General features: G+C 41.5%; 1 protein-coding gene across 1 annotated transcript; it reads left to right on the top strand.

The window, feature by feature from the left end:
- The first annotated feature begins 1,493 nt into the window (after positions 1-1,493).
- On the top strand, positions 1,494-24,234 carry tinagl1 (tubulointerstitial nephritis antigen-like 1). The gene is made up of 12 exons (XM_063898524.1): positions 1,494-1,712; positions 5,172-5,482; positions 7,260-7,326; positions 12,613-12,705; positions 12,820-12,934; positions 14,955-15,081; positions 15,713-15,863; positions 15,987-16,173; positions 17,595-17,640; positions 18,348-18,471; positions 21,430-21,475; positions 21,599-24,234. Exons 2-12 carry the CDS (start codon positions 5,179-5,181, stop codon positions 21,764-21,766), a joined length of 1,428 nt encoding a protein of 475 aa, XP_063754594.1. The 5' UTR covers positions 1,494-1,712; positions 5,172-5,178; the 3' UTR covers positions 21,767-24,234.
- Positions 24,235-25,870: the final 1,636 nt, after the last annotated feature.

Raw genomic sequence — 25,870 nt, 5'->3', positions numbered from 1 at the left:
GACAAGGCGGTGACAGTTAAACCCAGTAAGCATAGTTGGAGTACCTTTCTCAGGAGGAATGAGATTGGGTAAGAAGTGTTAAGCCATAATTATAGTTCAGTATGAAATGCTACCCAGTACTGTCTCATCTTTGTTCACCTCACTGACAGAAACCGTCTAGGTGCTTCTCATTTCTCTCACGTAGAGGTAAGAGACACTGTTCTGAATGTTGCAAATTATTAATCAGGTTGGACAAAAGATTGCATGATCACGTCTAAGTCTTTGGCAAAGATACAAATCACCTTCCCATCAGTTTTTTTTAGAGATGCACAGATACTAATATTGGATTTCAGTCCGAAACGGGTTCAAATGGCTAACCCTAACCCATTATCTGTAAATGTTCAACAAGTGGTCATTATGCTAAGAACATTCAAAGTGATGACCTTTTAAAAACCCTTATGTAGGCAATGTTCTCTTTTGTCCTGAAAGGCTTTTTGGGGAGCCCTGCTCGCCCAACCAACCCTGCCTCACAGTTATTGATTCAGTCTCTAGCTTATTGATCAACCCAAAGGGGGGTCTGAGGCACAGCTGTGTCTCTCCGGACCACCATGTCAGTCTGCTTAATACCCATGAAGCACTGTATGCAGGAAAAGACCAAAAAAGTGACACAATAAAGCAATAATGGTGCGCATTGCTGTTTGTTTTTTTGCTTACAATGTCTTTAATTTGGCATCAAATCTATGAGCTGCATTCTTTCAGCAGACTGAATAAGGGGGTGGATTTCTTAATCATGAATGCTAAAAAAAAAAGCCTTGAGTTAGCTGACTTGATGAAAACATGTAATAAAAACCCCTCCCTAATGTGTTTGTGGTTGGAAAGTAGTAAATGTTACGAAATAGAGGTTAATGATGCAAACAGATTCAAGACACGTGGATCAGGCTGAAAGAAAACATCAACAACATTCAGAGTACTTGTCCTAAAACACCTGCCAAAGCCTCACCTCCGGAGGCTAGTTTGTACATTTCTAGAAGCTGGGAGGCCTTTCCAGAGCCTATCCCATAATTTCTTGGCAGCCTGAGGTGAAAAAATATGCAACCCGTGACCACTAGATGGTGAACAGGAGGTCAGCAGTGCCCACACTGAGGCTGCCACAGAGGGAATACTTGTAGATTTTGACCCTGCAGGGTAAAGCCACAGATAGTGGAGGAGAAACCGCGGCTGTGGGTGAAAGTGACAGTGGAAAGAAAACGGAAGAAGAGTGAAGAAAGATGAGTGCAAACCTTTTTACTTTCAGATTGGAAGTTGCAGTGTGATAAGGCATTGACAGATAGCAAAGGGAAAGAAGTGTGTGTGTGTGTGTGTGTGTGTGTGTGTGTGTGTGTGTGTGTGTGTGTGTGTGTGTGTGTGTGTGTGTGTGTGTGTGTGTGTGTGTGTGTGTGTGTGTGTGTGTGTGTGTGTGTGTACCACTTTGAGGAGGAAGCACTGAAGCAGGGGACAGGCCTGAGTGAAGGGGGGTCGGGGGGAGTGGTTAGCCCTTTTTACTGCCTGTATATAGAGTAGACGGGGTCTGACGGAGCAGATCCAGTGAGAGAGTGAGCAACGGGGACAAGAGAGGCTGACTTTTTACCTCTCCTCCAGTGGATGACTTCCTGAGCAACACTTAAAAAAAAAAGAAGCTCTGCGGTTCTTTATTTTATCGGATTACAAAACCAGGATTTCTCCCTCCACTAAAGGTAACAAAAGTTGTATCTTTCTACCATTTCACAGACTCCAGACAGGTGCAGGCTCATCGTCACAGTGCCTAGTTTATGCTGATCTCATGTTACTTTAAATAGCTTTTTATTTATGGAAACTTCAACTCTTCTGATTGACTTTTTTCTGAGATTACAGCTAATCCCTGCCTGCTTTATTCAAAGAAAGGAAACACTCAAGTTTTTATTGTGGCAGCATGTTTACCTTCTGGGTGTGGGATTGTAGGATACATTATTAATAGGTTTGAGAATATAGGCGGGAGACTGGCAGGATTTTTTTTCTTCTCAAGAGGTTATTGGTTCCACTGTCTGTGGCGGCTCCTTTTGTGTAATTCACAATACACAGATAACACAGATCGCAGTTATTCTGACACTCACCTGTTGTGGTGCCGGTCTTCATTAGACACCTGCACGCTGTTAGAAATGCTCTCTGTTCTCTTTCACCTGGTGGGTGTTTTAAAAATAGAGCTGGACAGATAATGAAAAAGGACTGTGTGACGCCAGAGCTGAAAGAGCTTTTAATGCAGATATGCTTAAACAAGAAGCATGACTTATCTGTTGGGTGGTGCACTTGTATCTCAAAGTTCAGCTGTGTGAAGGAAAGACACAGTAGGATCATGGGACAGGGAGGGAACTGTAAACAAGGATCATTAAAGGTTTAGTTCCCTAACATTTCGAAAAGCTTTTCTCACTAACCTCTCACTGCCGTGCAGGTTTTTAGTTGTCCTGGTTTTGTGATATTTCTGCCCAAATATATGGGGAGTTGGACACATTTTGATTTCATCTCAAAGCATTGAAAAGTACATTCAAGTTATTCAAACTTGTGAGAAGGTTTGTTGTAATATTATTTTTAGTAATTAGGCATATTCAAAAATTACCTGGACACTGGAAAGAGATGCTGTGGAATTAAAGCTTGATACCAGCTTCTTTGAATTTGAATTTGATCAGAAAATAAAAACATTGCAAACACCACAAGAGGTGAGGCAAAAACTATTTAATAATATAAATAAATACATGTATTTATTATTATCATAGTTTCCTTTCAGTGCTGCTCAGTTCACTGTGAGGTGTGCATTGTGAACTTGGTCCTGAGGCTGAGACTGTGACAGTGCTGTTCTAGTTTTACTGTGTGGTGTGTTTCTTATATTATGCATGTGTGTGTGTGTGTGTGTGTGTGTGTGTGTGTGTGTGTGTGTGTGTGTGTGTGTGTGTGTGTGTGTGTGTGTGTGTGTGTGTGTGTGTGTGTGTGTGTGTGTGTGTGTGTGTGTGTGTGTGTGTGTCACCCTTGTTGAAGGTTCATCTGTCCTGTGGCTGCAGTGTGGAATCATTAGTTTGGCTGCAGCTGTCTGAATCATTGATGGACCATATGGCAGGTTCTGTAGATTTCATTAGACTGAAAGGAGCTGAGATTATCAACTCATCAACTCACATGCCTTTTCAGCTGAGAACTTTACAAATAAATATGTTCATAAATGTAATCACATTTTAGTTACTCTACAAGAACTACGTTGCTCTCTTTTGGGAAGTTATTGATTTAATTTTTTTTTAGCGGCCATCATCAGGAGCACTTGTGTTTTTTTGACAGTTTGACCCAAAGGCCTCAGCAGCTCGTTGAGCAGACTGGTGGGTGTTTTATTGCACTGCTGCTCAGAGTCTGCTACAACAAAACACTTGTGTAATGTAGGATATCTGCCCATCCCATGCTGTCGTGTGTGTGTGTGTGTGTGTGTGTGTGTGTGTGTGTGTGTGTGTGTGTGTGTGTGTGTGTGTGTGTGTGTGTGTGTGTGTGTGTGTGTGTGTGTGTGTGTGTGTGTGTGTGTGTGTGTGTGTGTGTGTGTGCGTGCGTGCGTGCGTGCGTGCGTGCGTGCGTGCGTGCGTGCGTGCGTGCGTGAGTGCGTGAGTGAGTGAGTGAGTGAGTGAGAGTGTGTCTGGCGCGCGTGCGTGTAACTAAAGGCCCAGCCATGCAGAAAACGTGACAGCAAAGATCTTTTCCGGAGGTCTGCTTTATGTGGAGAGTGTCCATTGTGCTGTGAGATCTGATTGGGTAATTAATGATGCTATTTATGTAAGCAGCGGACTGGCCCCTCACACAGTCAGTAACCTGAGACCAATACACACACACACACAACCACACAAACAACCATACACATGGATGATTGTTTGACCTTTGTCAGGCTTAAGAGTGAGAGTTGTGGATTACTCGTACACACACACATACAGTCACACACACACACACGGTCATTGAAGGTGTTACACGCATGTGTACCAATACTAGAAAATAAATAGTGTTGAAACAGAGGACGACCTGTATTACAGACACCGTGGCCAAGGGAGGAATGTACCTATTTGCATCAAAGTTAAACCAAAAAACAAGATCAGGTGACACAAATATTGGAAGGTCCCTTTTTTAAAAAAGGAGTTTGTAAAATGATCTAGCTTCGTTCATACTTTTTACATCTTAAATCACTCAATGTTCATATTTTCCTGAGTCACGAGCTGGGGCACAAGTGTGTCTATTAGTTTTTGTGACTAAATTAAACTGACATTTAGTGTTTATAGTCTTCCTCTGCTTGCCTTGTTGCTGTGCCAGCATGACATTTTGGATAAACTTTGTCCCTCATGTCCATTAATACTGGATGTGGGCTATGTCTGTTCACTCAGACCATTTCCTTGAGTGTGACTGATTAACTTTGACAGCAGGTCATTACTTTCTGGTACTGAGATAGTGTGCTAATATCGTACAGCAACAACCCCCTCCCTCATTGTAACTGCACTGACAGGTCCCTCTTAGATAAAGTAAAATAATAATAATTACTGAGTGATAGTGCAGCTCGATTAACATGCAACAGTGCTGCACTTCTGAAGTCATGACAGTTCAAGTGGGACTTCCCAGCCCTAGGAGAGGAAATAAAGAAAATGAAAGATCCACTTGACGGTTTGAGAAGGTCGCTAAAGAACCTGCAGACCTGAAGTAATCCCTTGTACATCATTCAATGAGTTTAAACACCTCATCACATACCGGTACCTGTTTTCCAGCACTTTCTTGCCGAGTGTATTTTCATAATGAGCTGCTGTTTCTCTTGGATGCTTGAAGGGAAAATGAGAATAAATAAGCAGATGATCTCCTGGAATCATGTGGGTTTGCTGCCAGCTCTGTTAAAATGTATCTTCCGTGTGTGTTTGTGTTCAAACCGACTGAATGTGCATGAGTGTGTATGTGAATATTGCAGCGTGAGCTTGACAGTGTGTTGGCAGCAGTCATACTCCAATTATGCTGCTCACAGTGTGAACTCTCCACCTCTCTTCCTGTGGATTGTGAAACATTTGGAGTGTGTCTCTTGTTAGGAAAAGCAGACCAACGTTCACACACATTTTTCTTTTATAGTATTACCTTTACCAAAACATCTTTGTATCCTATATCCTGTCTGCTCTTTCTCCCAGATTTATCATGAAGCTCTTCCTGTTGACGGTGGCGGCGCTGCTCCTGGTGTTGGCAGAGAGCTCTGCAGAAAGAATCCTGTCCAGAAGAACCAAGAGGGAGCTGGCCAGCCCGCTGCATGTTGGAGGCATCAGGGACCCTCATGGCTCCTACTGCGAGAGGAGAGGAGGCTGCTGCCCCGGCAGAGATGACGTGTGCACCGTTCCCTACCTGGACACAATCTGCTACTGCGACCTGTTTTGCAACCGCACCATCTCCGACTGTTGCCCTGACTTCTGGGGTCACTGTCTAGGCATTCAGCCGCCTTTCATAGGTAAGTAAGGGTGCATAAGCCAGTGTGTAAATGTGTTTGTGCCAGTGAGTTAGCAGGTGTGTGTGGAATTCTCTTTAAATAGTTCAGTCGGAGAGCAACACAGAAATCCACCGAGAGACTCAGCAGCATGAAACCTAAAATTGACAATTATTTACCTGCTTATTTGAACTCACAATAAAGAAACATGGTTCAAGTAAATAATAATCTCATTTTTTCAAATAAGGAAATCTTAGAACTTAATGCGGGAATAAAATGTTAGAAAACTGATAAATTCCTAAAAAACATTTCCCTGCTCTCTCTAAAAAAAATAAGTCAGATTGTGTCCTTTCAGCAAAGATCAAAATTCCCACCCCCTCTCCCCTCTCCCCTCTCCCCTTTATAATCCTCTGTCCTCTTGTGGTCCTTCTTGAACGGTCCCTTAGTATAAAGTTTAAGGACTGAGTTAGTTTAGTATTCACTTTTGGGACTACTTTTGGACTCCCTACTTAGTTTTATTAGCCTTTTCTCAATGCAGAGGAGTAAAATGTGCCAGCGACAGCAGAGGCCTACCTGAGAACAGAGCAGGGAACAGTGGGCTTCTTATTAAGCCAGACTGAGGGAGGGAGGAGGGTGGATGGAGGGATGAATGGAGGTCAGGAGAAAGAATGTGGGCTATGTGGCGGGAAGGAGGAACAGACAGCGGGCGCAGGGCGGGAGGCAGAGGGGTCGCAGCAGGTATGTGTTCCCTGGACGACAAAGTAGAGGGATCATGATCTGGGTCACAAAAATGAATGCGTGTTTAAGACACCTCACACATAGCCTGGAGGGAAAGCTATGGTGCTTCAAAAGGAAGGAGGTGAACGATTCTTTTTTGATGTTGTCCATAACCTAACATTTGATGCTTTATTTCAGCTCGATTTTTCTCATGACGTCGCAAAAGTTAGAGTCTTTGTATAATATTTGCTTACAGAAAAACATGTCTCCATCACATCATAACAGATGACTCACACTAACGTATCACATGAAACCACATACTGTCAGTCCAATAGAGACCCCTGATATAAACTCCTTCAATGCCAATGAGTAAGTTGTCACACCGCTCTGCAGTACCTCGGTTGTGACGGACTGGGCGAGACAGCTGTGAGGGGGATGATGGGTAACAGAGGGCCTCAGTCATAAATCACACAATCAGCTCTGGGCCTCTCGCAACAGGCAAGGAAACCTGCGCACACTGTAAAATCCTCAGACAGCTCATGCCTTAAATTCCACATAAAACTCACACTGACAGCATCTTCCACCGTAAGTGCTGTTGGATAAACCTCACTGTGAATCTGTCAATAGACAATATAGTTTTCCTTACTTATAAATAAGCAGGGTTTAAATGTAATGGCTCAAAATAAATCAAACGCACTGCTTTATAGCTTACAAATGTAAATATATTTTTTAGGTGCCTAATTATTGACTATTATTGATATACAAGACAGCCTTTCCCACTGGAGGTGGTGAGGTCGAACGTAATCTGTTTAAAGCGTGACGAGGGCCCAGGAAGCCTGGGAAGGCACCAGAAAAAGCGAACACCACATTCCTACACTGGATTACTGGAGCTCAAAGCTGCTTAGACTGCAAATATTCTGTGTGTATACTCACATAGGAACACACACAGGGAGTTATGATAGCACTTTTTATTGTGCTTGCAAGTGAAGAAATCATATTGTTTTATATTAGGTGTGCCTGCATCTCTGTCTCCCAGTTGTGTATTTTCATAAATATTAAATTGCGACTCTTTGTCTCCTCTCAGGCACCTGTGAAAGAAATGGAAACACATTCTTTTCAGGGCAAACATACAGAGAGAACTGCAATTTATGGTATGTAAACTCCTCTTTTTCATTCTTCATTTCTCTTTTAACCTCTGAAATGCCCCATTTAGTAACTTAGAAGCTTCATCTATACAGTACTAGTACAGTGCTTCGTCTTTATTATCTGTATCTACGTGTCATAAGACTTCAGCCACTAAATACTCAAACTGAAAGAGATATTCAAGCCCAATATGCTATGTTTTTATGGATGTGCTATCACAACAAAGTGTAGATCTCTTGGGCATCACATTTCTCAACAGTTCATACTGATGTTAAGTACTTGATATTCCTAAAACCTCTGGGATCTGAGTTAAGAAAAAAAGAAGATGGGTGGGTTTACAAAATATGTTTGCACACAGAATGTGTTTCTAATAATAAAGCCACTGGTGGCGTAATATTTAGTTTTGCTATCCATAATCTGAGCGGAAATCTTGTCACAGGATCTTCATATCACACAGACGCTGTTCCTTTTTACCTCTGCTTCCTCTACTGTACCTACTTGTCTATAACAGGATTATTTTCTATAAATTTTTTGACAGCAGGAAAAAAAGCACAAGTGTAAATGATAAATAACCGATGGCTGAGTTACATTAACCATTGCTGATGCTAGTATCGTGCACTCGCTGTCATTGTAGGAACACTTGAATAGGACTGAGCCATCATTCATGTAATTTGTTACACTGCTTTTCCTGCTATGATACGGTAAAGGAATTCTATGATAGTATGAGAGTAATGAGATATAAATAACGAGATTCATACTCAAAGTTAAAGAAACAACTGGCTTTAGGTGGGTATTAGATGCTGCCAAGGACAATATTTAGTTCTGTAGGTTCTCTTTACGGTTTGGTTTGGTTTGGTTTTAGTTTGTTGATGTTCATGAACTTGGTGTAAGGCTGTAGCATATATAGCCAAGGAAAGCCGATGCAAATATTAAAGTGGATACACAAATTATTATTCACTTAACTTTGCAAAGATAGGGCATGGACTCGGGGGAGGAGTAAGTCTTATTTTCAAGTTTACTAGATCATTTATTAAAGGGCTAATTCGGAAAAAGCCTCTTTTTAGTATTTATCCTAAAGCATTCACTGTTATGATTTGTTATAAAGTGAATACCAGCCAAGCAGTCTGTGTCTGTAACAGTATGCATTACTGAGAATAAATAATAAAAACAGGCCCCCATGCTGATGTTTGCCAATTCCAAGATCTGTTGTTTGAGCCAACATTTTCAACAGTGCCTAAGATATCCGCCTTTAAGTAAGGATGTAGTAATGTAATCGTTATTAAAAGAGATTTTCTGTTGAGCTTCTAAATGATAAGATACAGATACAAATGAATTCCCTTTTTAATGCACAAAAGTGATGCTGGATAATAAAACAAAGCCAATGTATTCTTGTTTTCATTCTTTGTTTGAAAAGGTTGCATACTTCTTCCAGCTTTTACTGTTATGACCCTCAAATGATGTTAAGAGTTTCTAAAAACAGTAGTGGAGATAAGCTCTCAGTGAGGGCATAGTGTCTTTTTATCTGCTTGGCCTTCTGCACCCTGAGGGCAACATGTGTCTGTTGTCATTTTTCTGCGAGATATCGGCGGAAGTCAAGGAGAGGGAAAGCAGATCTTGAGAGACTAGAGGAAGGAGACAGATGAGGTCAAGTTAGTGAAGACAGGAGGAAGGGAAGTTAAATTCCTCACCTGTCCTCCACTGGTTTCTCACATCTGTGTTATTTGATGTTCCTCAAAAACCTTGTATACGTGCGTGAACAATTACACAAATGTTGACTCTTCATCCATTTGTACATCCTTTTTATATTTATCCCAATGCAACAAGAACACCCTGCAGCTCTGTGTCACCACAAGCCTTACCCAAACCAGGATGACCCCGCTCTTCTGCACACCCTCTGCTTAAAACCTTGCAGCTGTTCGGCTGCAGAAGCTGCTCTGTGTCAATCTAAAAGCCCTGAGATATGACTTTTCTCATGACAGCTCAATTAGGTTTGACCTGAAGAGTATGATGGTTGAGTAGATAGGTGAAAAAAGGCAGTTAATTGTTAAATGGTATGACAAGCTTTTCTTCTTGAGGAAAGACTGGTGGAGGTTGGTGTAAAAATAGCCTCCTGTGTCCCAGTTAACTGAAAAAAAGCGTTTATGTGCTAACTCCCCCTTTCACCGTTAACAAAAGACTCTTACACAAACGCTCTCACACGTGCTTGTTAAGGCAACACACATGGATGCTTGAAAAATTACACCCTGACTTTGGTGCAGAGGGACACACACACTCCCTTTTCCTGCTCCCACTCTATGAACTTGTTAATTTCCCCAATGTGCATCCTCCCGGCTCTCAGAGTCAGAGCTGCAGGGTTGGAGGACGGACAGGGTTTCCTCTCACAGTTAACAGGCCGCTCACCTTCTTTTCCTTCCAAAGTCTCAAATTAGCAGAGGTCAAACTCCCCCGCATGTTGTTATCTTACCTCCTACATGTCTTGACAAACCACTGGCTTAAGCAAACTAGAAAGCCACATATCACAAATACAGTCCATTAAAATCCGCGCAAAAGAGCACAGAAAGACAACCTGACTGAGCATGAAGTATTTAAGCAATGAAGATGCACATTTTAGGTTGTCACAAACAACCTAAAATGTACACACATGAAAGAAATGCATACCATTTTAAATAATTAATTCAATGAAGAAGAGCAGACGTGTACATTTAAATGGATATTGCAGGAATGAAAGACTTTTGTTTAGTCCTCATTTGGAGCAGAGGTGCTCTTGGTGCTATTCCTCGATGGGAGTAGCTGGAGGGAGTGTGTAAAGAGGGGTGTAAAGGGAACCTCAAACAAACATAAAATCTTAGGTCTCAGGGGTAAATGGTGGTCTCTTGCTCTAACAGGGAGAGTGACAGAGAATTTGAAAAATGGCCTCCCACTGTCCTCCGAGACATCATATTTCTTTTCTCAGGCACACAATGTCCCCCTGTCTCCATGAGTCTGTCATTACGCCTGTCCCTGTGTGTGCATCCTGTGCTATTACTGTGTGAATGTGTTGTTGTTTTTTACCCACTCTCTCTCTTCTAATCAACGCCATCAAAAGCTCCCCCTTTAAGCTGTTTGAAAGTGTTTGTGCCGGAAAATTGTTTTGTTGATCGTTTCTCAGAGACACAGCAGGGAGGTGATACACACTCTGCAGGTTTCAGTGTGACTGAAGGGGAATTTGGTGTGTGCGTTTAACGATCCTCTCGGGCAGGTTCCCTTCTCTGTAAACATGCTGTCTAATGTACAGTAGACTTTATGGTTGGAAGTCTATACACGCCTGTGTGGGAAACACCCCTCATTCTTTCCCTCTCGCTAACGCACTCATTTATTATGATATCCCCTGAACAGGCGGCTGACCTTGCAGCTGTTATTTATGGTGACTTAGAATCTTTATTTAAGCAGGTACAGAGAGGGCCCTGAGAAGGAAAATATTTACAGTCAGACTACCAAGAAAAACATCAATAAAGCTTAAAAATCTGCAAAAAGAGGATGAACCAATCTGTGAGACCTGCTTGGGATTCATTTAAATTAAACATAATACATGGATCTAGTCCCAGCATTTAATAACTTTTCTATCCATTGAAAGGCCACCGCTGAGTTCCAGAGAGTAAAAATACTGATAAAGGGCGTTGTGTTAGATTCATGTTATAATAATTAGACACTTTTGGGTAATATGCTTATTAGCTTTTTTGTGGAGAGTTAAATGAGAAGATTGATACTGCAGTGCTCTGAGTAATATAGCAGCAGCCATCAGCCAGTTAGCTTAGCTTAGTTTAGCTTTGCATCATGGCGAAAACTATATCCTGATTAAACCCTCAAGTTATTGTTACTTAAAGCTCACAAAGAGGTTTACTTATTTGTTGTCTTCAGAGGTGCTGGTAGGCAGATTGTGTTAACTTTGCGTTCCCCTAGTTTCCAGTTTTTGTAATGAGATAAGCTAACTAGCTGTTGGTGGTTCTCATTCAAGACTCAAGATATTTATTGTCATATGCACAGTAAAGCAGACAGTTACACTGTACAATGAAAATCTTTCTTTGCTAGTCCACCCTACGCATACTCATATTTGCTCATACTCATATTTGCTGTTCAGGCAGAAAGTTGTCTTAACTGTTCTTGTAGTAACTGCATTACACAAGGTTTCCAGATGTAATTTAGGATATAAAGTTACATACTTAAGATGGGAATGTAACGTTTTAAAAGGACAGGACAGTTTTATTGTTTTGATTTTGTTGATGAAATATTAAGGATGAATATCCTGTCAAAATGGACTATCCATGATTAAGGTTTCCCACAATGAATCAGACTGTTTAAATGGTTTGAAAAAGCAAATCATTAACTTTGAAGTATGGGCGGAAGGTGAACTGAATGCATCGTGACTCATCTGTGTCAGTAAGCCGTGTGTCTGGATATTTTTTGTCAAGCACAATTTTGAAGTACATGTACTTAACTGAAGTGTTTCCATTTATGCTTCTCTGCACTTGAGAGGGAAATGTCAAACTCTTTACTCCGCTTCAATTATTTCAACGGTTAATATTCGACACATTCAAGCTTATAGCGTATTGTAGAAGTACACAACATCCCAACTTTATGACGTTCTGAGGGGCATACAGGGCTTTGACTTTTAGAAGTCCGTAAATGGGTTTTTGTATTGGTACGTTGACTTAATATAAAGGATTTTGATACTTTTCCAAAACACACACACACACCACACACACACACACACACACACACACACACACACACACACACACACACACACACACACACACACACACACACACACACACACACACACACACACACACACACACACACACACACACACACAGGGAGTCATCAGAAAGTACATAGTGCAAGTTATTTTTGAGCATCCCTAAAGAAAACATCCTTGTCATTATTAATATCCTGTTTTCTTATCTCTCCTGTCATCTTCTTGAGTCTTTGTTTCCTATTTTTGAAATAAAAACAGATCTCTGTCCTGCAGCCTTAAAAGGCTGAATGTTTCCTTTAACTTCTTTGTTTTTTTTCCCTCCCTCATTCCTTCTATTTGCATTTACTGTGACTGACGTTCTTTTCTCAATGATTGTCTTATTTAGGAATTCTCTGAGTCTCTACATATTTGCGTATGTCCCGGAAAGTCTTTCTATTTTAGATGTGACTTCTCTGGTTTTAGAATAAAGATAAAAATAAAACTATTATAATGCAATTACAGCAGCTAATGCCTTTTAATGGACTCATGTCTTTGCCCCTCTTTCTCTCCTCTGTAGTACATGTGGGACCACGGGACGCTGGGAGTGTGACCAGAACGCCTGTCTGATGGACCAGGACATCATCTATTCCGTTAACAGAGGGAGCTATGGGTAAATAAAACAAACACAGCCTCACATAAACAAAAACATACTCAATGACTTTAGGTGTTATATAAATGACTATTTTTATTACAAACACATTCTCATTATATGTTGTGCTTTCAGGTGGAAGGCAGCTAACTACAGTCAGCTCTACGGCATGACTCTGGACGAGGGCATCCGGTTCCGCCTGGGTACGCAGAGACCCTCCAGGACTATTATGAACATGAACGAAATGCAGGTACAGGACAGTCTTCCTCCTTGAACAGTATTCAAAGTTTGGTACCAAGAAAATCAATACAGAAAGAGAAACATTTGGGATGTCAACTTCCTGAAGGCACAGGAATAAAGTTACGCTTCAATATGCATATTCAAGTATCCTTAAGCAAGTCTGGGTTTTAAAAAGTGGCATGAGAGAACATAACACATTGTTGCTACTGGATGTAATCTCCTTGAAAATCCTCTAACAAAGTACATGAACTTTGGCAGTTGCGTCGACTACATCACATACTAGCTATGTGTTGTTCCTATTTAAGCTATAGGACGCTATGCTTGTTATAGCTGCATTATTACGGCTTCAACAGCTTCTGTATTATTATATGTACAGTTTGGTTTCATAAGGAACCTTTCAGAAAATATTTTACACTAGCCTTTAAGGTAAAGTTAGACATTTTTGAAAGTACTTTTATGCATGCAGCATATTTTCAGTGTTGGTCTAAAGGAGGAGAGCAGGAAGTTGTTGGGACAGGTGAGAATGCAGAGAGAGTGAATTGTTAAATTTAGTTTATTACTTCAAAAGCACCTGTATACTTCCTGTTAGTGATATTATGATTTTGTGGTATACACTTTGCACAAACATTGGACAACAAGGGACCGCTGATCAAAACGTTTCTCGCCTAATTACGGTGGTTTGTTGCAATCTGATGGCATCTCTTGCTGGAACCTTCGGCCTCTCTGGTCCGCTCAGTCTTTGTTTACATTTCAGCCAGACAGATTATATTAGACGGAACCAAAACATCACACAGAAAAGAAGAGATGGTGGCTGCCTGGAGAATAAAGCCAATCTCCTCTTTAGTCGACACCTCCATCCATCCGTCCTCACTACCTCCCCTCTACCTCTCCCAGCATTCCCCGACACCTACACCCTAAAAACCTTACGCCCCCCCCCCCTCCTCCTTCCGCCGTGAGCGTGTCCCTACCTGTGCCAGGAACCAGATCAGAGCCCATTCATAAATCTCTCTGTCTCCTCTCATGTCTGTCTGTAGACTCAGGTGTAACGAATGGTGAATTCATGAATGAATTAAGTCACATTTGCAGGCTTTTCTCCTCTTTTATCATGCCTTTCGGTCAGGTGTCTATGCTTTTGGACTTCAACCTTCAACAACTACAGATCTCTGACCAGAAGCACATTCCTTAGTTATGTATCAGGTGCCCATTTGTTCTTTGAATACCTCACTAGTAATCAGAGGAATGCTGCGCAGCCAGGCAGAGAGAGGGCGGGAGAGTTATACAGTAGTGTGTGTGTCTGTTATCACACATAACTCGGAGATTAAGAGAGGATCCAACCACGAGTAGAGACTAATAGATCTAGTATGTTTGGAATCTGGGAAGCACCTGCGAGTAAATATGTCAGGAAAAATACTTGTGCTCCATCATTGACTTATCTTCCTAATAAGGATTTATCACACTGTGGTATTGGTATTTTAAATAGAGATGGATGCCAACGAGTTCAGCTAGTTTAAATGAGTCATTGGATGAAACTATGCGGCCTCATGGTTTCATGGAGAGGACGGGGATAAAAGGTTCCTGTTTCATCTACATCGTCAGAGATTGACACTGGGCCAAATGGTCCTAATCGCCTGTGAATAAATCCCTTCTACTGGACTGATGATTAGCAGGTTTATGTAATCTGCCTGTAATCTAATCTTGTTATACAAAGAGTTCACAACTATTCCAAATACGGTTGTTTATTTGTGGGCAACCAATAACAACACAGTCCCTCTGCTGCTGCTCTGTTCTGAGTCTTAGCTGCTGTTTCTTCTATTTTACTCTAAATACTTGTTTTACACAATACACACGAGGATTTACAGTTTATAAAGAATTCAATTATGACACCCTCTGTCCTTAGACCCTTACATCGGACTAGATTTCCCAAAGATTTTTTCGAGATAGTGGTAGTAGTATGTTTGCTCAATGAGGGTTGTTCTGTGAGAGTGTAACCGTAATTCAACTTTATTTACCTGATTTATTCTTTCTATCAGATGAACATGGATCCTCAGACTGAGCGTCTGCCGCTCTACTTCAACTCAACAGAAAAGTGGCCCGGAAAGATTCATGAACCGCTGGACCAGGGCAACTGCGCTGCATCCTGGGCTTTCTCAACTGCAGGTAGAATAGATCAAATGAAGGAAATATGCAATGTTTATTTTTTTATTTATTTTACCTTTATTTTACCAGGCAGATCATTAAGAACAAGTTCTTATTTACAAAGATGGCCTGACATAAAACAAAAATAGGTGACACTTAAAAAACATACAAAGACATAGAAAACAAGGATTGGTTATACAAAATCATTAAAACCATTAAATCAGCGGGCCTAGGTGCACAAATGGGAGACTGAGCTGAAGGATTAGACGGAGGGGAAACACTTGCAGGGATCAGTGAGATGGTGTGAGATGGAGTGTTTGAAGGCCGGAATGGAAATGAAAGTGACCAGTTTGAAGTGTGTTTGTAGTGCGTTCCAGTCTGTGGCAGCAGCTGACTGGAATGATGCAAGGCCGAGTGAGGATCTAGTTTGAGGGGTTGTTAGCAGGATGCGAAGAGAGGACCGAGTGTTATATGTGGTAGGTAGAGGTTATAAGATGCAGAAAAAGACAATAAAACTTTCTGAAGACAAAGAAATAAAGATGTATCACTTACAGGAGGATACAACCTATATTTTTACAATCATCCATATGTTTCAGTCATAAACAAGTTTTGGGGATGACGTTTTTTTAATATTGTCCGTCCTCTTCCCTAGCCGTGGCATCAGACAGAATCTCCATCCAGTCTATGGGTCACATGACTCCTCAGCTGTCACCACAAAATCTCATTTCCTGTGACACGCGCAACCAGGGAGGCTGTGCCGGGGGGCGCATCGACGGAGCCTGGTGGTATCTCCGCCGTAGAGGGTAAAGATTTTATATAAATAAGAAACAAAAAAAGGAAAGCATCATGCAACATTTTTGAGAGATTTCTGATGAAATAGTTCTAAAGATTTTGCTCAGCTTTCCATCTCTCCTCTTCTCTCACAGAGTGGTGACTGAGGACTGTTATCCATACCAATCCCCACTGAATGCACCAGTGGAGGTGGGCCGCTGCATGATGCAGAGTCGCTCCGTCGGTCGGGGAAAGAGGCAGGCCACACAGCGCTGCCCCAACACACACAACTACCACAACGACATCTACCAGTCCACACCGCCCTACAGGCTCTCATCCAATGTAGGCAATGCACAAACACAAAACGATACATATGGAATGCATACATACTTACCCAATTCACATGCTCATGTTCAACTCCCCAGCAGCACAACATGTTTTCAATCTCCAGTGAACATGCAGCTGTACATATTTGGACTGTAATCTCTCACACGTGTTTATTACAGTACATGGTTTTGCACATTTTCTCATGCATTCCTAACTACGTTGAGAGCAAACATGGGAATGTACATGATCAAATGCTCAACAGCACTCTTCAGCGAATCAGTCAAGGGCAAGGAGTTTCATTTTTATGAAATATAATACAAAATGTATTCAGTTTCTAATGTACTTACATCAGTTTGGCTGAAATTATACTGGATATACTGGCTGGTGAGTGGATAAAACCAATTTACAGACTGCACTTTAGATATCATTATTCACAATCATTTTCTGAATTGCTGGAATTAGATTAATGTGTTTACCTTCTTCTATCAGGTTACTTAGTTCTTTCAGCAAACCAGAATCTGCCGCTGGGAGGGCATGTTTAGGTCTAAGAAGCTAAACACAAACAGAGACACATGCTGTGTAGACATTTAAATGAGATTTCCTACACAATAAACAATTGCTTTGAGAAAAGTGAAAAGTGTATCTAGCGATTTAAAAGCTAGATGATAGGCATCAGTGGTTTCCATACCTTTTCAGTTTGAGACCCCCAAAGACAACATTTGGAGTGTCCAGAGGACCCAAATTACATTACGGACATGAAGAAGAACGCTATTCTTTAGGAAAACAAATTCACATTTGAAAGCACTGTAATGCATTATACTCTGACAATTAGTAACCCAATAAAAAAGGGTCATGACCCATCTTGGGATCGCAACCCTCACTTCGGGAAAGACTGCTCTAAATCAGATCTTCTTGTAGTCCACTTTATGGAGAAAGCACCTCTGCCCTTCGTCTTTAGCCCAAAGTATCATGTGACATTCTCTAAACCGTTTCCAGAAGCCGTCTCCGCATGCAGCTTTGTGCATCTTGTTTCAAATTCAAAGTTGACCACTGAGCTGCCTCCGACATGTGGTTTTATCGGCCAGCATCCATCACCGCTAAACGACGGCTAATGCCTCTCAAAGTCTTTACAGCCTGTTGTTTTTGTCTCCCGATGGCCTGTGAAGTCAATAAGCCAGGGCATTAAGGCCTGGGGGCCCCTGCTGGACTCAATCGTGTTATCTGACTTTTAACATCCAGGGGGGTTGTTTTCATCCTCTCCATTTCACTGACATGTAATGATCTTCTGTCTCTCTCTCTCTCTCTCTCTCTCTCTCTCTCTCTCTCTCTCTCTCTCTCTCTCTCTCTCTCTCTCTCTCTCTCTCTCTGCCTCTCTCTGTCTCTCTCTCTCTCTGCCTCTCTCTGCCTACAAACTGTTCTTCGGTTGTCTCTCTCAGGAAAAGGAGATCATGAAGGAGATTATGGATAATGGCCCTGTGCAAGGTAAGGCACACTTGAAAATATTTTAGCGTGATCATTTGCTCCCCTAAGTGTGTTACAATTTAAGGATCAAAACAACACAACACTTTTAAGAGACTCACAAATAAAAACACATGCACCGTGAAGCGTTGTGTGAGGTATCTGACCTTGGCTGATGTCAGGGTTGACCTTGTCATCCTGATGGTTTTGTCCCAGGTTTCCACTTTGACCCCCAGTCACCTGGTCAGAGATGATAGCCCTTCATGTCAGTGTGGTTAAAATTACTTTCATTTACTAGCCCGCCTCAATGTCTGGTGCCTCAGTGTGTGTGTGTGTGTGTGTCCTTGTGTGTACTCATGCACAGTGTGTCAGTGTGAGTGAGGAGGTCTACACACTGTTTTCAGCCAGAAAACACTGGATTTGGGGCAGGTAACCCTCGATAAGGTGCATGTTTTTGCAACCAGAGAGCTGGAATAAGAAAATTACTCAGACTTCAGGCACACACACACACACACACACACACACACACACACACACACACACACACACACACACACACACACACACACACACACACACACACACACACACACAGGAAATTGGAATTTATTTGTTTAAATTACATAATCACTTTTAGATTATTCATTTTCAGCAGCTTGAAAACTCATATGATGTGTGTGCTTGTGTGTGTGTGTTATATCCTTTTATTAATTGCTTGTTTGTTCTTGCAGCTATTATGGAGGTCCACGAGGATTTCTTTGTCTATAAGAGTGGGATCTACAAACACACTGATGTCAGCTTCACCAAACTTCCACAATACCGCAAACATGGCACACACTCGATCAGAATCACCGGGTAAGCACACAGTAACACCGCAAACAGTTTTAAATCTTTTTGCCACTGTTCTGTGACCCAACAGACTATTAGTCATGGCATAGCTGTAAGTGGAGATTTGCTCCTACGCAAACACGATTAGACTCAACATAAACAACTTTGAGGTTGTGCTAGGATTTTGTCCCTTTTGATGATAAAAGTTTTTGTTCAGTGGGAATAATGGAAAGGAAAACCATGTGCCATGTTACACAAGCAGTGAATGGGGTCCAGACAAAAACATCAGCCTTCCTTCCTCCCGATCCAAGTCTTCTGGTTTCCCTGTTGCTACATGTTCAAAAGATGCCGTTTCAGCAGAAAAAGTGTTTCTTAAGGATGAATCAGGTTTAAATCTGTGTGATTCTAATCTTCACCTACCCATGTTGCACACAGCCGAGAATGTACGTGACAATAAACTTCCCGCCCAGTCTGTTGCTCTTGGAGACACACCTTGGCACCACTTCTCTGTCAGGCCCAGACGAGCACCTCCCCCTCCCCCCTTTCTCTATCTAGAAACTACGGCGGCCACAAATATGCAGACGGGCGGACGGCTGACACACCTGGATTACCTTCCCCCACCCATCCGCCTATCGTTATTCCTGCTCGCTTTCCTGCCCCTTCTCTTTGGTGTCTCCCTCATCACTCCTCAGCCGGCCATCAGACTCACTCTTCCTCCTCCTTCTCTCCTCTCATCACCCAAGCCAAAACACTCTTATTATCATTTATCTGCACACGGACAGGTAGTGGTTTGCTGCTGTTTTGATGTGTTGTTTGGAGGGCAGTGAGAGGTGATTGACCTGTAAAAAGTCTGAAACATCGTTCAAACGTGTAAATATTTGGGCTCTTCCAGCTGGTGTTAAAGTGCGTTTGTCATGACTGACAGGTTGCGGCTCGCTAGTCTCACTTTCCGAATGAGGAAAATTAGCATTTACCTCGTAATGGTTGTCTAATGGCTGCTGAGGAATGTACTGAATGTTTGGAAGTATTTGACTTTTCTTTAGGACCTCAGTGCCTGAGCTTTTCATCAACATTATTTTCTCCAGGAATTACTTCACAGCGCTATGATAAAAGCAGTCTCTACTTTTGTCTGATTGGCCTTTGGGGAAGACAAATCACAACCCGTTTACAAGCATCTTTTGATGTCCCTTTTTATGTATGTGTATAATTTATGACATTTCCTTCCATGGCTGCATATGGCCTGTATTGGCATGTGCATGATAAAGCACTCAGCCTCCAACCTATACTTAACTTGTTCTAAAGTGTCTTCTTGAAAGCTATAGATGCACATGTTTGTTTTCCGTGCAAGACTCATGATCTGTGGACATTAATTACATCTATCAGCCTATTTGTCATCAACTCTGGAGGTATGCAGGGTGTGAGATGATGCTGAAAATGAGCATTCACCATTATCCTGAGTGACTCCTGCTCTTTGGTTCCTTGTACTGACGCTGTCCTCACCACTGACTGGGCGACTGGATGTGGATGTACCAGCCACATGGGTTTAGGGACGGATGGAACGAAACGAAGAGTGAGGGGTCATGGTGGTTTGGACTCCAACCTGCCAGCCACAGGCATCAGTGTGTTTACATAGGCCAAATCCCATAGCAATGCGTTCCTTTAAGCCCAGGGCCTGGGAAAGTTTGTGGAAAAAGCATTGAGTTCCACTGTTGTGGAAAGGGCATTGTCTGGGCCGCTGATCCTGACTGCACCAGACAGAGAGAGGGGGATCAATCCTCGGAGAGAAGAGGTCAGGGGTGGGCCGAGGGGCGTTGGGGAAGGGCGGGGCATGTGGGCACAGCGGTATGCCCATCATTGTCCCAGAGTTAGCAAGTGAGCTGATTGGAGGCCAGATAAGAGATCAGCAGTGGTCCGACTCTGTCTGCCTCTGTCCATGCCAACAAATATACAGCAAGGCAGGCATGCATGTGGGATCACACGCATATACAGGTGTGAATGCTCGCTTTCTCACACACCAATCCCATCTTCACTCCCGTTGGTTTCCGATTGTATTGGGTATCTGTTGTTTACCCAGCTGTCTTTTAATGTGTCTGCTCCGGCTCAATGTGATGTCTGACACGGGCTAATAAAGACGGTCGCTGATAGAGGGTTGGCACCATCTGCCAGTGTTTTGGTGGCGGGCTACTGAGTTTGGCAGAGTCTGACCAGAGCCACTCTTATTTCCCAGCATTCCTCTCCCTGATAAAAAATAACAAGCGATTGGGCACTGGCAGTCTCTTGGGAAACGAAAGGCCTAGAGTGCAAAAACAGGATGGGAATCGGCTTTGACAGACTGTTTTGATCACGACGAGCAGAAACGACGGGCGTCTAAAAGTTGGCAGAGACAAGGATAAGACCAAAATACAGGGCATGATGGGAATTTATGGGCATTTGACAAGGTTGCCTGAGAACAAAGCTGCTGGGGAGGATGAAGGGTAAAGATAGGCATAGGCCTCCAAGTTCAAATACGCACATGTATATTTGTGTTTTTTGTCCTTAGTCCTGTTTTCTGCTCTCTATGCTGAGATAGAGGTGTCCACTTCCTCGAGAGCTACCCTCTCCTTCCTGTGTCCGGTTCGGAGTACAGAAATGGCGGAGGAAAAGGGGAATTCCGTGTTCATTGGATTGGAATGATGCAGGAGTGCTAGGCAGTTTCCAGATATAAATACTCTGTTTGCAGGATGTTGTTAACAAGATGAAAGCATTTTTCCCCCCATTTTGAACGCTACTTACATCTCTTCCTGCCTTTCTTTATCAATAATGCCAAGCGTGTTATTCACACACATTCCTTAGAAGTATTTACTTTGACACGTTTTTTTGGACATCAGCCATAATTCAAAAATAGCTTATCAACTCTGATAGCGCTGTTCTGACATGTTCTGATGTTTCGTTTTCCTGTTGTTTGAATGCATTTTGAGTAACCTTCTTCTCTGCTTCCTGAACCAGGTGGGGAGAGGAGAGAAACTATGATGGGTCAACCAAAAAATATTGGGTAAGTAGTTTGCCTGTTCTGGTCTCGCCTTATGTGTATGATTATAACCAGATACTGTACATGTATTCTTCAAATCAAAATCTGCCTCATCTTTACTGAGTTTCATTACAATTTCCTATTCAGATTGCTGCCAACTCCTGGGGAAAGAACTGGGGAGAGAACGGCTTCTTCCGTATCGCTCGCGGTGACAATGAGTGTGAGATTGAAACATTTGTGATCGGTGTGTGGGGCAGGATCACGATGGAGGACATGCACAAACATCATCACCAACATCGTCGCCGACACATTTAGAGACACAACAGATGCTAAAACCCCACAGAGAACTTTCTTTTGAATCCCACATATAGATGTGTTTCACCCCAGAGGAGAACCCAGACCAAAGAGTCTCAGAACTTCAGCACATCCCGTATCTGTCACGTTGGCTGGGATAGCCACACAATTAACCCCAGAGGCCCTGAAACCCTCTCTTTTTATACCTTACATCACTCTGGGGATCAATACAACCCCTTGTTTCCTCCATATTTACCTTTTTAAGAGAATAACCATCCCCTCTCCCTGTAACTCAAGGTTTTTGGCACAAAAAGTAACAAAGATAAACTCAAATAAGCTAAAGCTCTTAAACAAAGCCTTACAACCTCAGGTACCAATGATCCAAAGACCACACTTCCCAGAATCCTTAGTGTAACATCAGGCGATGTCAAAGTTCGGTGATGACAGGAGTAGAAGCTCAATCTTATTCCTCTTTGTCCTTCTTTGTCAACATAACCCTTTAGTCCTTTCTAAATCTAGGATCTAGTCCAACTCAATTTCAGAAAGACAGTTCAGAAAAGAGGAAATCTGAGAGCCAGATTATCAGACTTCAGAGACACACCCAGCCAGTGTGTAACATGATAATGTATGATAGTTGACCTTACTGACATTAACCTGTCAGCTATACAGAGGCACATTGTGGCTGATTCCCTCACTTTTAGAGAGGACACTTGTATGGAGTGTGTAGCCGCAGGCGTTAACAGTTTCTCACACATTCCAGTAAAAACATTAAATCTGAAACTGAAAGCAGAAGATTTGATGTGGAGTATAATATTACAAACACTCTGATTTGGTATTTTCTGAAGATTTACAGTGCCACAGAATATAACCAAAATGACTCCCAACACTGCTAAGAAATCAGGCTTAATCTTCATTCCTTCTTCTACACGTTTATACAGTGTATACAGTGGTGACATACATATTTTGTATTTAAAGTAGATAAAAGTCACAATTATCAATGAAAATGTATTTAAAAAAAGCCATACTGCCATTCTAGACTCCCAAATGTCATCAAACAGATGAAACCGATGCGTAAAGAGGTTAGAAAGATTGTAATGCCTTAAAAAACAGAGTTGTTTTGACCACTGCAAAGAAACAAAGTGTTTGTGTATAGTAGTCTTAATTTGCTCCGTTCTGTGTACACTGTTACAATGTGAGCAAAGAAGTTATTTTTTTGTTGCAGTTATATTGTGAAGTTTTATGTGACTACTTGTTTTCCGATGTACTGTATGTAGTAACTTTCATAGCACACTCATCACTCACTGTTGCTTTTCTGCTATTGCTTAGTGAGGAGGAGGTGGGGGGGGGGATTCTGCTGCTAAAGCCCAGTCCGTGCTAAAAGTCACTGCAGAAACTGTAGTTTCAAATGTAATAAAAACCCTTTAAACCAGCACAGAAAACACTTCCAAATTAGCTGTTTGGCCTGATGTCCTCCTTTTTATTATGAAAGCACAACATGTTCAAACTTATCAGATGTGTGCTTCAGCCCTTTATTATCCTTTTCAGAGTTTCAGATCTTTTTGGAGCAAAGCCTCACTTGGGTAAAAAAAATCATGGTGTATTATTACCCATTACCTTAGATCATCCCAGTGCACTTCAGCTGTAACTTCAAAAGCCTTTTTCATTTCCATATCATCACATCCTGAGATCTTAAAGGTCCCTTTATCCCCCTCCTTCAGGCGTGATAAGCAGATAGGCATAAAAGCAAAGATAAATATCTGCAGAGACAGTCAATGTGCAATGTGGTGGAGAGATAAGCAGTTAAGGCTAGTCTCTCATGCAACGTCCTGAATCTTTGTTTTCATTCTTAAGCGAAGATACGGGAAGATGGCAAGCAGCCCATTAACACGCATAAACCTCAGATTTATAATGAATGACACCGAGGATGTATTTCAATCCGAGAGATGTAATTTTGCTTATATTATGTTGTTATTGTTATCGTGTAACTAAATGCTATATATGACACTTATGTGATTATGTAGAAGAGGGGTTAAAAGAAAACCTCTGATCTGAGCATATACAGTACGTATATACTTATCAAGTACAGAACAATACTGGCCACATTTTGATTATTTGTATTTCAGATGGGACCAATGATTTATCTTTATTACTAAATATTATCTGCAAAACCCAAATATATATTCCATAGGGACTTAACTAACCTTCAGCAGCAGTTTTCTCAAACATCCCATCCTCTCCTCCAAAACAAACAAACCCGGGAGCTGCAGCAGACATCCACTCAGAAGTTGTGTATTTTATGTCAAATGAACCACTCCATATTCACTGATGTGTAGACTTTATTTATGACGAGATGTGTAAATTATATACTTTTATTCCTTGTTTGCCTGTGCAATGTTTTATTATCTTCCTGTCTGTTATATTGTGTTCACTAAATGCAATACCACATTAGTGTTCACCTTTGTGGCGCAATAAAGTCTTTCCCAAACGTACAGTAGTCTCATGGTGTCAGACCTATTTTCTCATTGAAGTATTTAAACGGGGATATGATCGGGTGGAAACGCAGTATAAAGCCTGCATGTATGTAGGTTAAATGGTTAAGAAGGAGTGATTTTTAGGAAAATTAGGGATCAGGAAGCCACAATGGGAAGGACTGAATGTGGGTTGTTCGGGGGAAAAGCTCCATGGGACGAGGCCGGCTGGGATGAGGACAGTTTTTATAAGATCCTGCTGTGTCAGCATACTCTTCCGTCACTGAGGGCAATTACTCTGACCGTCAGTCAGTGGGAGACCGGGCCAAAGAGTAAGCTTTATCCTTCATAAATATTACAAATAAAACATTTGGAAATAAACATTTTTGGGAATATATGATTTAAATCATGTTATATTTTACCAATTAAAAGCCAAAGATCTAGAGTCACACAGAGAAACGGTATTTGCCCTCTTGCCATCGGGGTCAGCACCTTCAGAAATATTCATGTGAAATACTGTGACATGGGAAAAGTGGAAAGAGAGTCCCATTTTCTTTTATACAAACTTTGATGAAATTACTTGGCAGAACCAAAAGTAAACTCAGGGATAGTTATACATATAAAGATAGACTTTTTAATTTAGGTTTTCTCTTATTTTTCTAGTCAAAGGAAACAGTTGTCAGGGATTTATGATCTTGGAAAATGGATACTGATTGTGAAAGTTGGTTTTAGACTCATGAGCATTTTATTCTGTGGTTTGTAAATGTATACACCAATCTATATATGGCTTCCATTATTGCATGATTTCGGCTTTGCTTGGTATGAATGACTATGCCAAATGGACAATAATACTGCTCAAACACACAAACATGACCACTGCGGTGTCTTCTGTGTGCCTGTGTTTTGTTCAATAAGACATGACTTGTGTTTGCCTTTTAGCTAAATTAGTTAGCACGGTATTTCTTTCAATACAATTTCCAACTTTAACAGCTGGGGGAACATCTGCCTTGGAGAGGGACAGCATTTTGACCTGGACGCCCACCTGTTTGCGGCGAGACTAATTGCAGGTCTGTAAAATAAACCACATCTAGAAAATTGTCACATATATCAACAAACTGAAAACTACCAGGTGTCATCCCACCACCAAGTTCAACACACACTTTGTCTAATAGAAGGGTGAGCAGACGCCTCGGAGCGTGACCTTCACCTTGCATTCCTGCATTTAAACCTTCACTTTGAACTTTGGAATTACGTTTTTTTGCACTGGTCACTTAGTACTACACTTAAACTGAAGTTTATTCAGTTTAAATTTATGGCAATAGTTAAAATAAACAATATTATATGTTCCCCTTTACATTATTGTGAAGCTTAATGTCTTTTTTTGTGTGTAAATCAAGTTTAGTTTGAGGTAAAACATACAGAAAATGAAAGTGTCTATTGGCAACCTGCTTGTTATGATCAGAATAATAATAATTGTAGGACCTACATTTATTTCCAATGCTACTGAAGATCATTTTGCAATGTGATTTGAGCTGATGAAGGCTTTGACCTGAAAAATATGTATTTATATATTACTTTAAATATACTTCTTCTCAAAAATGCACTCAAATAAAATATTCGTAGTGTTAAGAAATGATTGTAACTTAATTCAGCACCG

Source organism: Eleginops maclovinus, chromosome 13, assembly GCF_036324505.1.
Source record: "Eleginops maclovinus isolate JMC-PN-2008 ecotype Puerto Natales chromosome 13, JC_Emac_rtc_rv5, whole genome shotgun sequence".
NCBI lineage: Eukaryota > Metazoa > Chordata > Actinopteri > Perciformes > Eleginopidae > Eleginops > Eleginops maclovinus.
The sequence above is the reverse complement of the archived record's forward strand: the minus strand, read 5'-3'. Positions and strand labels throughout refer to the sequence as shown.

Coding starts and splice junctions, on each gene's coding strand:
- tinagl1 (XM_063898524.1), top strand. CDS start 5,179: ATGAAGCTCTTCCTGTTGACGGTGGCGGCGCTGCTCCTGGTGTTGGCA. Junction 12,706..12,819: donor GTTAACAGAGGGAGCTATGG/GTAAATAAAACA, acceptor TTGTGCTTTCAG/GTGGAAGGCAGCTAACTACA. Junction 16,174..17,594: donor CCTACAGGCTCTCATCCAAT/GTAGGCAATGCA, acceptor TGTCTCTCTCAG/GAAAAGGAGATCATGAAGGA.